The 14356-nt window shown below is 44.3% G+C and overlaps 2 protein-coding genes across 2 annotated transcripts in view; one reads left to right on the top strand and one right to left on the bottom strand.

Moving 5' to 3' along the window:
• PPM1L (protein phosphatase, Mg2+/Mn2+ dependent 1L) overlaps window positions 1-2720 on the bottom strand; it is a 312845-nt gene extending 310125 nt beyond the window's left edge. Inside the window, exon 1 of the mRNA XM_077880164.1 lies at window positions 2152-2720. Coding sequence (XP_077736290.1) covers window positions 2152-2550 — 399 coding nt within the window. The 5' untranslated portion in view covers window positions 2551-2720. The remainder of the gene's footprint in view (window positions 1-2151) is intronic.
• A 393-nt stretch (window positions 2721-3113) lies between these two features.
• On the top strand, window positions 3114-13010 carry LOC144302292 (uncharacterized). Its single transcript, XM_077879560.1, has 5 exons — window positions 3114-3119; window positions 3258-4242; window positions 9124-9217; window positions 11626-11734; window positions 12876-13010. The coding sequence occupies exons 1-5, from the start codon at window positions 3114-3116 to the stop codon at window positions 13008-13010; spliced, it is 1329 nt and encodes a 442-aa protein (XP_077735686.1).
• Window positions 13011-14356: the final 1346 nt, after the last annotated feature.

The raw sequence follows: 14356 nt of genomic DNA, 5'->3' as shown, positions 1-14356 counted from the left end.
ACTACCTTTTACATCACTTTTCTTATTTTGCCCTAAAATGAAGCCAAGGTGAACAAACTGGCTACATACTATAGGAGGTTGTAGATAGAACAATTACTCTATTTTTAAGGAGGTTACCATATAGGTAAAATTCATCTATTTAGATAAAAACATTTATCATGTCCCTTTTCCAAATGATACATTTACCAGAAGATAGTACTGGAAATTTTTCAACCTGAAATCTGTTTAGATCTGCAACTTTCAGGTTTTAGAATATCAACTTAAGAGAAAATTTAAAATACTCATTCACTTACACGTGCAGGCTCAAAACATGCCAGTACAGCACACCAAGCAAGCACAATCCAAAGTTTCATGACATTAATACTACATCCAGACCTTTAAGAATAAAACTGTGCTAAGACCTGAAGCAGGTTATCAGCTTCCCAATTTTAATTTAAACATATATAATAAATATAAGCTTTTTAAAAAATAATTCACAGCAATCTAGACTAGAAATATAGAATGAAAATACAGACATTCTGATCAAACCAAGAAAGCAATTTAGTCATTATATTGGGAACATTATCATTCACCCAAGCACAGAGCATCTCTTCTCTCAATTAATTTCAGGTTTTTCACCTATCCTGTGACCAAGGAGAAACAAACCCCACACTACACAAAGAGCTATAAAATCACAACCAGTAAGAAACCTTCATTTTGAAAGACAGAACTTGGGCTAGGGTGGATGGAAAAATAGCAGAAACTGTTCTTAGTTCTACCCCATAAATTTTCCAACTAAGTTTGTCATTCCTGGCAAAGTTGGTTTAAGGCAGATGGACACAGTATCTCAGAATGATTAGCAGAGTGGTGGGTGAAGGACTTTGTATCAAAGACAGAATGCAAATAAGATAAGCAATTGAAAGCTTTTCCCAGTGTTCACCCAAAACAAAGGCCAAAGAAAAAGCAAATCCTGAAAAAGAATGACCTACTGACATCCTCTGCAGCCCACCACAGACCAGAAGGACCAAGATGAGAGCTGGAGGGAAAGTTGGATGCCAGCACAGAGCATGAAGGTAGGGAAGGGGGCTAATGAAGAAGAGGGCAGAGGTAATAGGAGTAAGAAAGTGTGCTGGAAAAAAAAAAAAAAAAAGATGTATGCAACACTGAAACTCTTACAAACTACCAATTGAGAAAGATGGGGTGGCTGGCCTGACGTGCTTGGGAGCCCGGCGCTGGAGCCACATTTGCCACTCACTTCCCCTGGACCAATGCCCAACCACCAGAGCCAACCCTCGCCCCGACCTCCAGGAAATCCGAGCCCTGGCACGCAATCAGGGTGCCGCAGAAATGCAGCAAAGGGACCTGAACCGGCCTCCCGCATCGTCTCTTGCCCCAGACGAACCCCAAATAAAGGAGTTTAGAAGCAAGGAGATGCCTGCGCACCCACGCTGGCCAGGGCGCCCGGGCGAGATCTGGGCACCGCCGCCTATGCGGGCATTGCCACCTCTGCAAAGGCCAGAGGCATCTCGGTCCCGCGCCACGATCCAGCTGAAAGCAGGCGACCTGCGAGGCGCTGCCGTCAACGGGCCCGACTGCACTTGCAAAGTTAATGGAGTTGGGAAGACGCGCAGAGCTGTGCCTCCGGTGCCTCCTCCGGGAGGATGCGATGGGAAGGAGTCCCAGCTGCCTTCATTCTCGCCGAGCCCTCCCTCACTGACCGCGCTCTGCAGATTTTGTCTCTCTTCTTTAAAGAGAGTCAAAGATGTTTTCTTTCTTCTTTGCGGCTGGCTTAGCCTCAAACCCTAGAACAAGGGGCGCTGAGGCCTTGGGCCAAAGTTGTCCGTGGAAACCATAAACTCTCCCCGAAAAAAAACTAGCACAGTCATTTGCACTGGTCCTGGCCTTGGGAAACCTCATAAATTACGAGGCACAAACCAGATGGTGGACGACCCTCCCCCCCCATCCCCACCCCCAACTGGCCCCTGAGAGACACCAAGAGGTCTGGATCCAGCAGCATTTTTCAAACAGCTTGAGCCACGTTTGGATCCAGTGCCTTTGTCCAGCCGGACACCAGGTCATCAGCACGCCCCTCGCACCCAGCTCCTACCTCGCTGCTCACACCACCGCTCGTCTACACACACGCACGCGAACAGAACCCTCGAGAGCTCCTACCTCGCCCCCGTGTCCGTCAAAGATCCCAAAGATGGACGGGTGCGTCTTGTTGGCCAGGTCCGTGAGAACTTCAAAGCGGTCCTCCATGTGGTCTCTCCGGCCCTGGATGGAGTACACAGCCACGTTGTGGCTCTTAAACTCCCAGGTCTTGGAAAACTCGGCCTCCAGGACGTCGAGACCCCCGAGCCGATCGTTCTGCATGATCTCGGCCACCTTGCCCTTCACCATCTTCACGGCGTCCCGGCTGGACTTGACGATGGTCTTCACCTCGTCCGTGTGGAAGAAGTAACTCCACAGCGCCAAGCTGATGCACAGCAGGAAGAGCGTCTCGGGTCTCAGCAAGAAGTAGCGCATGATGCGACCCAGCAGAGACAGCAAAGTCATTGTATCCTCTATCATTTATTATCGCTACAGCCCCAACCACCAGCAGCGACGCGCGGGGGCCCCGAAGGCTCGCCGGGTCCCGGAGCCCTGCGCGGCGGGGCCGGCCCGCGGGGAGGGAGGCGGAGCAGCGGCCGAGGGCGGGGGGAGGAGACTCGCCGAGCCGGGCGGCAGGCGGGCGAGCAGGCGGCTCCCGGCCCGCACGGCGAACGCAGGCAGTTTCCCTTTTGTCTCCGGCCTCGGCGGCGGGGAGGCCCGCGCCCTGCGCACCGGCGCCCGAGCCCGCGGACCGCGCCGCCTCCCCTCCCCGCGCCCCTTTGTGAGGCGGCGGCCCAGACGGCAGCGGTGGCCGCGAGCCGGGCGGGAGGATTCAAGTTGAAGTTGCGCCGGGCGAGTCCACCGCGGTGGGCGGGAGGATTCGGGGCGGGGGGGCGGCCCCTCCGCGGTACCCCCTCGCCGCCCGGGGAGCGATCAGCAGCAGGTGAGGAGGCGCGGGGCGCGGGAGCCCAGCGGGCGAGGCACGCACGTCCCCTCGGTGGCCGCGGCGGCGGAGCGCAGCGCAGCGCCGGCCGAGCGCTCCGATGCCTGCAGACACCCCGAGGAGCCCCAGAGAATAAAAGTTTTGCGGGAGCCCGGGCAGAGGCGGGGGTTCGCGGCGCCCGGCGACGCAGCACGATCCGCGCGGAGCCGCAGGCGGCCGGCGGGCTCTGCCTGCCTCTCCCCAGCACCTCCCGGCTCCGCTCGGCGCCGCTCGGCTCCGCTCGCGCGCTCGCTCCTCTGCCCCGGCCCGCGCTCGCCCCGCCCCGCCCCGCCCCGCGCGCGCTCGCCCCGCCCCGCCCCGCCCCGCGCGCGCTCGCCCCGCCCCCGAGCCGGGGCTCCAGGCCCGCGGTGCTCGCGCCGAGCTGTCAAGCGCCGGGGAAGCTCCGCCGCGGCCGGCGCGCTCGCAGCTCCGGGCCGTTCCGACGAAGCGGAAGCGAGGGGGAGGAGAGGGGCGCGCCCGCTGCCTGGCTCGAGGCGGTGACCCTTCCCCGCTCCTGCGCGGGCTCCCGGGACCGAATACTGCTGCTCCGCGGCAGAGCGAACGGCGGTTTCCTCGGGAGCTGGCGTCGCCGCTGGAAAGCAGAGCGCCGCCCGGGAGCGTCCCCCCCTCCGGCCCGCTGCACTGTAGTGCGGTCCCCGCCTCGCCCGGCATAAGGCAAGCGAGAAGGGACGCACTTTGCCGGCTCGCGAAGCGAGGCGGACGGGACCCGACAGTTGGGACCTCACGCGGGCGCAGAGCGAGCCTGAGGCCTGGAAGGAAGCCCGCTCGCCGAGCAAAGACCCCGCGGGAGCAGCGGCGCGCGAGGACTCCAGCCACCGGGAAGCACGGGAGCGCGCTCCGCGGGTCAGCTCGGGCGGGGAGGCGACGGCGGCCTCCCTGGGGCTGCGTCCGCGCCGGGACCGGAGGCCTTGGGCGGGGAGGCACGGAGCCGCCTAGCGGGGCCCCGGGGCGTTCCCGAGCCTGCGGCGGCCGAGACTTCCGGGACCCTGGGAAAGCTCCGGCCTCGCGGCCTCCTACCACCTGCTCGGCCGCCGCAGGACGGAGGGAAGCGGGGGCGGGAGTCTTTGGAGGTGCGGGCGGGAAGGGCCGCGGGGGAGAGTGCGGGCTTCCAGAAGCCGCCGAAGACCGCTCGCTGAAATGCGGGCAGGTGTCGATGGGGGGAACGAACTGTACAGATCACCTTAGAGCACGGAAAGAGGCCAGCCCGGGGCTCAGCGGTTCAGGGTCGCCTGCAGCCCGGGGCGTGACCCGGGAGACCCGGGATCGAGCCCCACGTCGGGCTCCCTGCATGGAGCCTGCTTCTCCCTCTGCCTGAGTCCTCTCTCTCTCTCTCTCTCTCTCTCTCTGTGCGTCTCTAATGAATAAATAAAAATCTTTTTTAAAAAAATAAAATACAGAAAGAAGTAAGCTTTAAAGGAAATTATTCACTCTCGCTGCCCCTGTCCAGGAAGAGAAGTGCTGATCCGCCAGCCTGGAGGGTAGACGCCGCCTGACCCAGCCCAGCCCTGTGCGTCTGACACGGCCCCCCCCGCCCCCTGCCCCCAAGCATTCCCGCCTTGGTATGATACCGACAACGCTTAAAAAAAATTTTTTTTTAATTAAAATAAAGAGGTATAAAATATTGAAAAGAAATACACCAAAGTGTTCGGCGTGCTTAACCACAATAGTGGAGGATACGTGGTTTTCATGTTCTGCTTTTGGACTTTTGTCTGCTTTCTACGACTTTTCCAAGATACTTAACAAAAAGACATAGCTTGCTATCATAACCAGAAAAGAAAGAAAGCTCTGACTTTTAAAAGGCATACACAGTACGTTCTCAATTATAAACGCATGCATACAAAAGGCAGGAAGACTATATAGGAAAAACTGTTAACAGTATGTTGTTTTTGACATCTAAGATACTGGCCCCCTCTTTTGTTTTGCACTTTTCAGTATATTCCACCTGATAAATAGGATTAATAGTTTTGAAATAAATTAGGCCATCCTGTTCAAAAGTCTTAAGTCATGAGATTCCAAAGTGAGATAATGAATTTAAAAAGCCTTTAGGAACTCTAAAGCAAAAGTAATACATTAGTGTTGTCGTGAAGATACGAGTCTACGATATTTCTTACTGTAAATTAGCAAATATCTTCTGGGTGCATTATCAGTTTCTCTGTACATAATGGCAAAAGCAGCTTCCACATAAGCTGATCAAGATTCCAGAACTACAAGTCTAATCAGGCCTTGAAGCAGAAGTAAAATTCCAAATCTAGAGGTCCACCCAGCTGGTCCAATACGTTACTATATTGGTGACAGCAGCAGATACTCATGAGAGGCATGATTTGTGTTTCCTCCATACCTAGTAAAGAAGAGAAAGGACCATACTGGTTTCTCTGGAAGTAGCAAAAGGAGGGCTTGACTTGATTAATAGATCTAAGATATCCTGTGGATTCTGGGGAGATATGCTTTGACATTTGCATCTAGGTAGTTCATTTTTATGAAAAATCAATAAAATGATTTTTCAAGTAGACCCTATAGGCATTGTCTTATTTCTATTAAGAAATTCATATCGTTTACACAGTAACTTTTAAAGGCCTAATAAAATGTTTTGTTATGGTTTGCTATGAATGTTAATATATTTGAGAAAAAGACCTTCCTCTAATGACAAAGTAACCTTTGCATATTCCTAGAAATTATGAAGGTTTTTATGTATATCAATTTATTTCCATCCTTATAATAATCCTAGGAAGAAGATAAAGGAGCTGCTATCTCTGTTATAAATATGAGGAAAATGAGGCACGAAGATGTAAATGAATACCACAAATCACAGGAGCCCCGGTGACTTAGCGGTTTAACACCTGTCTTCGTCCCCAGGTGTGATCCTGGAGACCCGGGATCAAGTCCCATGTCGGGCTCCCTGCATGGAGACTGCTTCTCCCTCTGCTTGATCCCTGCCTCTCTCTCCCTCTGTGTCTCTCATGAATAAATAAATAAAATCTTAAAAAAAAAACAAAAACCCACAATTCAGTATAAGAAGTTGGAAAGTCAAACTCAGTTCTTCTTACCACCAATCCAGTGCTCTCAAGATCCATTGATTTCCCAGTGATACTGAGATGATTAGTCTAATTTTTATGCTTCTCTAGTAATATTTCAGTGGCTCTTTTGTCACAGAAATATGAAAAAGACTACACAGGTTCTTATCCCACAATTCTGACTTCAACCTTTGGCTTTAGCCTTGTCAAAGCTGCACTGTTAAGTCCCTCACCCACTGAGAATATGTGCTGGGCAGAAGACAAGTACAAGTAAACTGTCCTTCATCTCTACAAAAAAAGCCTAAAAGATTTGTTGCTAGAGTGAAATACAATCTGAATTTCACAGGGAAGAAAAAAGTACCACAGACTGTGCCTTATGCAAATTCTATACCATTACAGGTGACATAGTAATGAACCAAAAGCTAATTGCAATCCTAGGTTTTCATGAAATACCAAAAAATATAGCTTTTAGAAGTAACACATTCTCAGAACTTTCAGAATTGTAGCTCTTAGGTTTAAGAAATCTTTAAAACAGTTTGATAACACTTATTTTCTGTATAATGTCAATCTATGATGTCTCCATTTCTTTTTGGTTTGTTTTTTTTTTAAAGATTTTATTTATTTATTCATGAAAGACACAGACAAAGGGAGAAGCAGGCTCCATGCGGGTAGCCTGACGTGGGACTCGATCCCTGGTTTCCAGGATCAGGCCCTGGGCTGAAGGCGGCGCTAAACCGCTGAGCCACCTGGGCTGCCCTTCTTTATGGTTTTGCCAATTACAAAGTTGTAAAAATTAAGTAAAATGATTTATCAACTCTAAACAATCAATGTAATGAAAGTATCCCTGAAATATTTTAAATTCATCTTCTATACATATAGAAAATCTCTGAACATTTTTCAATTTCCCAATTATGAGTTTAATTTCTATTCTGTATTGTTCATGTTTGTATTTTGTGTTGTTCCTGCCTAATGCATATAAATATATACGGCGTATTGAGTAGTATTCTTTAACTAATATTCTATCAATATACATCTATATTTTTAAACTATACATACAAAGGGTGCACCAAGCACAGCAAACATCAGTACTACACCCATGAATCCATGAATCCATCATCCCACCTAAAAACTGACCTGTGACAAATCTTTGTACCAGCCTAGGAGTTTCTTTCCCTATCCCACTTCCTTCCTTGTCCTGCACAGGTAACAGCTATCCTAAATTTTGTGTCTTACCATCCCCTTGTCTTTTTAAAAAATAACATCATCATATATGTCTGCATCCCTAAGTAATATATATTTTTTTTAGTTTTGCTCACTTTTAAGCTTTTTATAAAGTGGGTATCTTACTGTGTGTAGTCTTCTGGGGTTTTTTTTTTGGGGGGGGGGTTGGGTTTGTTTTGTTTTTTTTTCACCTAATATTGTACTTCTAGATCCTTCTATGCCATTACAATGGCATGGAAGTCATTTTCACTACTACATAATATTCTAGTGTGTGGCTGTTCTACAATTTATTTATCTTCATTCTATGGACATTTGAGTACCCAGTTTTTTGCTGTTATGATCAATGAGTTCATGAGCAATTTTTGTACTATCTCTTGGGGCGTGTGTGCAAAAGTTTCCCTACAGTGCTATAGAGTAGTTGGGAATGAAAATCTTCAACTTTACAATTTGGGGCCAAATAATTTTTGAAAATACATTGTTCTCGTTTACACTCCCACCAACAGTGTGGTCAAAGCCCTTTAATAAAAGGGCCCATTACTATAAATTCTATCTTAAAAGTAATTTTCAACATTGGTCTTTAGGTAAATTATTAACTGCAATCGTGACTATTAACCCATATTTAATCTTCAGTGTTTCTCGTAAAACCTTCTTAGATGCAAAGTTTAATAATAAATCTTCAGTTTTAAATGCACTTTAAGTGGAAATGAATCTGTTTTAGTAGTACAGCCAAGAAAATAAATTCATCATTTTAAGTCAGTATACTATATCAATCTGGACTTGTAATTTTAATATCTCAATTGTATCAAATAGAAAACTAATCTGACAGACACGAATCACTTTATAGTGTAATATGATTTTATTTCACTGGACTCCAAAAACACAAGGTTTCTATCACCCAAGTTTTTGTGTTAATTACAAAGATATATCAAGGATACTTGTATTTTTTTTTAAGATTTTTTAATTTATTTATTCATGAGAGACACAGAGAGAGAGGCAGAGACACAGGCAGAGGGAGAAGCAGGCTCCATGCAGGAAGTCCATTGTGGGACTCAATCCCAGGACTCTGGGATCATGCTCTGAGCCAAAGGCAGATGCTCAACTGCTGAGCCACCCAGGCATCCCAGGATACTTGTTTTCTGAATAAGATTTTTATATCATTGCACCAAGTCTGTGTACATAAACCACACTTATCCTAAAAATCCTTCATCTAATTACCCTAGGCTTCTCTATGATAATCTTCAAACAAGCTTCCTAAATTATAAAGTTAATCTAAAGCATTACCTGAATTTTTTTATCCTAATTAACACACATCAACATTCTAGCTAATTTATAATGTGAAACATTATGAATAGTTTAATAGTCTTGCTTAAAACCCTTAAATTACTTCACAGCAGTCTTAGGATAAAGGTACATATCTTAGCTACGTCCTTCTTGTCCTTCTCAGCCTTATGCCATAGCAGCTGCTCCCTCAGCCCATCCACTTCAGCCACATTTGCCTTCTTACAGTTCTATAAAGCGTCAAGCTTCCTTTTGACTCAGGACCTTTATTCATACAGTTCCATTTAGCTGGTATGCTCGCCTTTCCCGAGCCCACTCTTCCCTCCACACTTCCTAGTTCACTATTATCCCTCAGATCTCAGCTCCTACATCACTCTCTCAAGAGCCCTTCCTGACTCAACAATCTAAAAGAGATCCCTCTTGCTCTCTCTCATGGCAACCTGCACTTTTACTTCAGAGTGCTCATCAAAGCTGTACATGTATATTTTGTATGATTTGTTTAAAGTTAATGTCTGCTCCCTGCCCCCACTCTCAATATAGTTTATATGCCCCATGAGAACAGGAACGTTTCTGTCTTGCTCTCCAAGGTTAACTCCAGCACCTACCACAATGCCTGGCACGCAGTAAGCGTACTGTAAGTATTTGTTCATGAATGAATGAAGGTAGTTATTCTAAAATCATTATTTCAGCCCCACGCAAATTCTTTCTACTATTGCTGGTAATAAGTGAAACTAATCAATGTGCCTTTGAATTCTGGACAGCAATAAAAAAAAAAGTTGAAGAATAACTCACCCATGGATAGTTGAAAATTGATTTTACTAACAGACAAAATGTTAAAGGCCATTCAGGGTTTTTTTTTAACCTTTTTTTTTTTTTTTTACATTGTTACTCTTCTTAAGATCATACTTTCATTACAGATACAGGGAAATTCTTTGCAAGAACAAACATTTTTCAAAAAGAGTATCCTTTGTCCATTTTTCTACTAGGATATTTGTCTTTTTCTTTTGATGTGTAAAAGTTTTTTTTATTTTAAGGCTGTTATTTAAGCCGTACATATTTTCCCCATCTTATCATTTACATTTCCATTGTTTATGATGCTTTGAAATATAAGAAGCTTTACTTCTGGTTTTGTTTATATTTTATTTTTATAAAATAAATTCTATCTCTTTTGTTAATAATTTATGCCTTTTATATCATGCTTAGAGTGGGCAAGTAAGCTTTTTACCCCTCCATGCACATCAGAATCTCCAAAGCACTGAGGGCACATTTCTCCAGCAATTTTTCTTACCATTCCCAATACAGTATAAAGTATAACTCATTCATTGATTCATTCATCTATTTATTCGTTGATCATTTATTCAGCCTCTATTACAGTTATGCACTGTACTAGAAACCGGGCAAAACTGACATGTTTCCTACCTTCATGGAGCTAATGGTGAGAAGGACAGTTTTTTAAACACATAATCATCTATAAACATACTACAAATTGACAAATGTCATTAATAAACGCATAAGCACATAGTATATACTTCCTGTGGTGAGCGTGCTGATTGTAAAGTCAGGAAGAAGGGTCTGGCAGCCCTTCTGGAATGGAATAAATTGCCATTCTTGGGTTGGCACTCCCCGTGCCAGTGTTCACTACTTCCACCACGTTGATCCCTTGTCATTTCCACTGCAAAATCACCAGCCCATCTCCTCCACTCAAAACACACAATGTGGCAACCTGTTTACCTCCATTTTCCCATCAGTGAGATAATTATCATACCTATTTTATAGGTCATTTTAAGTGTTACAGGAGGTAATATAAACAAAGTGCTTAGTGCTTAGTGTCTGGCACGTAGTAAGCATCCAATAGAAGTGAATTAGTATAAAGTCAAAGGGGGTGAGAATACAGTAAGTTTATAGGCAACTCATAATATAGAACAGGGCATAATAAGACCCTATGTGACACAAGACATTATGGGGACTCTTTAGGAGAAAGAAACCATATCTGACTGGAGAGATCAGGAAGGCTTCATGAAGGAGGGAATGCGAGAATTTGGACATGCAGAAAAACTGGGGTTGAATACAGGAGATAGACTTCCAGAAAGAAGAAAGGGCATCTTTTTCTGTTTGCTCACAGTGTTTCAAAAAGAAGAAAGCTTAGAAGAGTAGCAGGAGATAAATCAGGATTCATCACTAGGCCCTGTATTTTGGAAAACATTGAATAATAAGTTTATATTATTTCATTGGTTATACAGAGAGGTGGCAGTTTTTCAAAGAAGGAAAATAACAAGATCAGAGATATGGTTACTCTAATGAGACTAAATCCACTCAGACCCATCATCATAGTAGGAAAATATGCCTCAAAACTTATACCTTGTATTTGCACACTCATATTCATAGCAACACTATTCACAATAGTCAAGAGATAGAAGCAACCCAAATGTCCATTGACAAATGAGTAGACAAATAAAATGTGATATATACATACAATGAAATAGCTTTGAAAAGGAAGGAAATCCTGTCACATGCTGCAACATGGATGAACATTATGGACATTATGCAAAGAGGACATTATGCTAATAAGTCAGTCACAAAAAAAACAAGTCCTATATGATTCCACTTATAAGAGATACCCAGAATAGTCAAATTCATAGGAACATAAAGTAGAATGGCGATGACAAGGGGTTGCTAGGAGGGGGTGGTGGGGAATGTTTTTTTTTTAATGGGTGTGGAGTTTTCAAGTTTTGCAAGGTGAAAATGTTTTGTAGATTTCTTGTACAACAATGTAACATGCTTTACTTTCTAAACTCAAAACGGTTAGGATGGTAAATTTTATGTTATGTGTTTCTTACAACAACAACAGCAATAATAGTAAAACTTAGAACTTGCTCCTGGCAACTTCAGTATTTACTACTAATAAACTGATCTGAAGTCTTTTTTGAAAGAAGAGTCAGCCTCGTTAACATTTATTTATGTGCCAATAGTGTCAGGTCTATCTTTTATGCAAAGCCTTCCTTTGAAACAGGCTGATCACATTTGGACTTCGTGCCTCCACAGTTACAGTTCTGTGGAAGTCAAGTTCAAACCAATGCAACTTCAGTACCAGAATATCTATAAAGACATTAAGAAACAGAAGGTCTTAAATATTATGGCATCCAAAAAAGAAGTGAGTGCATCTAAGACAGATGTTAAAATCATGATTATGCTTTTGGGAAGAGAAAGCTGTGAGCGGATATAAAGCATAAAATATTACTCCATTGTAATTGTATTCCCTGGCTATTCACTGAAAATGTCTTTCAATAAGAATCCATGCCTGCTGGATGAGACCCAATCAGAAGTTGAAAAGAAGTCTTGATTGATGTGATTATAGGTTTGAATCTCATTGTAAAATATCTATAACCTTAAAATAGAAATATCCTGTGATTTCAGAGCTTAAGAAGAGAGTATATTCTTATTTGGGATTCATCCCAAAGATTAACAGTTACTGAACAGTAAAGCCTCATCATTCCCACAGATGATTTTCATTGGGAATAAGTGGGGAGGAGGAGAGAAAAGATCACATAGAATGAGATGGGAGGAGGTGGGAAGTGTGGTTTGACAAAGTGTACTTTTTAAGCTTCCTTTTGTTCTTTTTTAAGAAACTCAGGGGTGCCTGGGTGGCTTAGTGGTTAAAAGTCTGATTCCCGATTTCAGCTCAGGATATGGTCTCAGGGTCATGATCTCAGGGTCATGAGATCAAGCCCCTGTGCTGTCATTATCTGTCTGGCTCCTTGTTTAGCAGGGAATCTACTTGAGATTTTTCTCTCTCTGCCCCTCCCCACCCAGTGCTCAATTGCTCTCTCTCTCTCTCTCTTTGTCTTTCACTCTAAAATAAATAAATAAATATTATTAAAAATAAATAAGTATAATCATAATGGTGAGTTAAAATAAATCAATTCAAAAATAAATAAATAAATGAATTCTTTTTTTTTTCATTTTGTTTTTATGTTTTGTCCTTGTAGCCTTGGATAAAAATAATAATAAAGAAGTCACTTCTCTCTTCCTCTCTGAGGAAGAACCTTCAGCCCTTAGGCTCTAGATATCTGGGTTCTCTTAGCCCAGGAGATCATGAATGATTCATTCAGGGGTATTGAGATTGTTCAGCAGAACATCCACATTGGTTTGGAAAGTCTGTGTCTGTAAGAGAGAAGGAAACTGAAACTGTGGTTAAGATAGTTTTTGGAGAGGAGGAGCCCTGAGGGGCAAAGCCATAGTATCCTGGGGGTGCTGAATGACCTTACAGAACTCAGTGCTCCGTCCATGCTCAGAGACCCAAGCTTGAGACCAGGGGAATAGATGCCACCATCAGAGACCACCTGCTGCCTTATGGTGCAGGCAAGAGCAAGCTGGACACAGATCCAGGCAAACAAGACCTGCTTCAGATGGGCAAGATCACTGGATGACCTCAAGGACAGGCTTCTTTTCCAGTCAGGATTCCCAAAGATGCAGATCAGTAGAGCTGCTTTAAAGCTGTTAGAGTCCCCCGGGACGCCTGAATGGCTCAATCTGATGGGGGAATCTGCTTGAGATTCTCTCTTTCCCTCTCCCTCTGCCCCTCCTCTGACTTGCATGCACTCTCTCTCTAAAATAAATAAATAAAAATCTTAAAAAAAAAAAATAAACTGTTATAATCTCCAAGCACTTACTTTCAGAGACACCACCTTACCTCATGTAAACCATATTGAAATACACCCATGTCCCACACTAAATAAAATTTCTTTGGCCCAAAAATTTTTTTGAGCTTCTGTAATTTTGCTTCTGAGATTATTTTTCTATGCCTAATTCATTTAATTTATGTTTGGCACTAATTTCTGAGGAAGATATTGTGTACATTCTGAAAAACCTTTTGAACCATTTTCAAATGTGATGGAATTTTTTATATTAAATTCAATTATCAGCAAACATGCAACAGGAGAACATTTTATAAAAATTTAAGCAAAAAAAAAATTTTAAGCAAAAAAAATTTAACTAAGCATTCATTTTGATTTAGCTAGTATTTTTCTTTAAATGAGTGAACTTTTTAGATCTTAAGGTCTTTTTTTTTTTTTTTTTTCAGATTTATTTATTTTTGAGGTGGGGAGGGGCAGAGGGAGAGAATCTTCAAGTAGACTTCCCACTGAGCAAGGAGCCCAACTCTGGGCCTGAACGCATGACCCATGAGATCATGACCTGAGCCAAAACCAAGAGTCAGATAGATTCTTAACCAACTGAACCACTCAGGTGCCTCTTAAATCTTTAGGCCTTGGGCAGCCCCGGTGGCGCAGCGGTTTACTGCCGCCTGCAACCCGGGGCATGATCCTGGAGATCCTGGATCGAGTTCCACATCAGGCTCTCTGCATGGAGCCTGCTTCTCCCTCTGCCTGTGTCTCTGCCTCTCTCTGTGTGTGTGTCTCTCTCATGAATAAATAAATAAAATCTTTTAAAAAAATCTTTAGGCCTTAAACAATATCGTAGGCTCTTTAAAATCTTGTGGGTCCTAGCACTCTAGGATCTAGGACTCTAGGATCTCTTGGACAAAATATTCCTAGATGTGTCCTAGGAAAAAGGAAGGGGCTAGAAGGATGATCAAAAATATATGGGGGCAGCCCCGGTGACGCAGCGGTTTATCGCCGCCTGCAGCCCAGGTTGTGATCCTGGAGACGCAGGATCGAGTCCCACATCAGGCTCCTTGCATGGAGCCTGCTTCTCCCTCTGCCTGTGTCTCTGCCTCTGTGTGTGTGTGTGTGTGTGTTTCAAATAAATAAATAAA

This window comes from Canis aureus, chromosome 31 (genome assembly GCF_053574225.1).
Source record: "Canis aureus isolate CA01 chromosome 31, VMU_Caureus_v.1.0, whole genome shotgun sequence".
Classification (NCBI taxonomy): domain Eukaryota; kingdom Metazoa; phylum Chordata; class Mammalia; order Carnivora; family Canidae; genus Canis; species Canis aureus.
The sequence above is the reverse complement of the archived record's forward strand: the minus strand, read 5'-3'. Positions and strand labels throughout refer to the sequence as shown.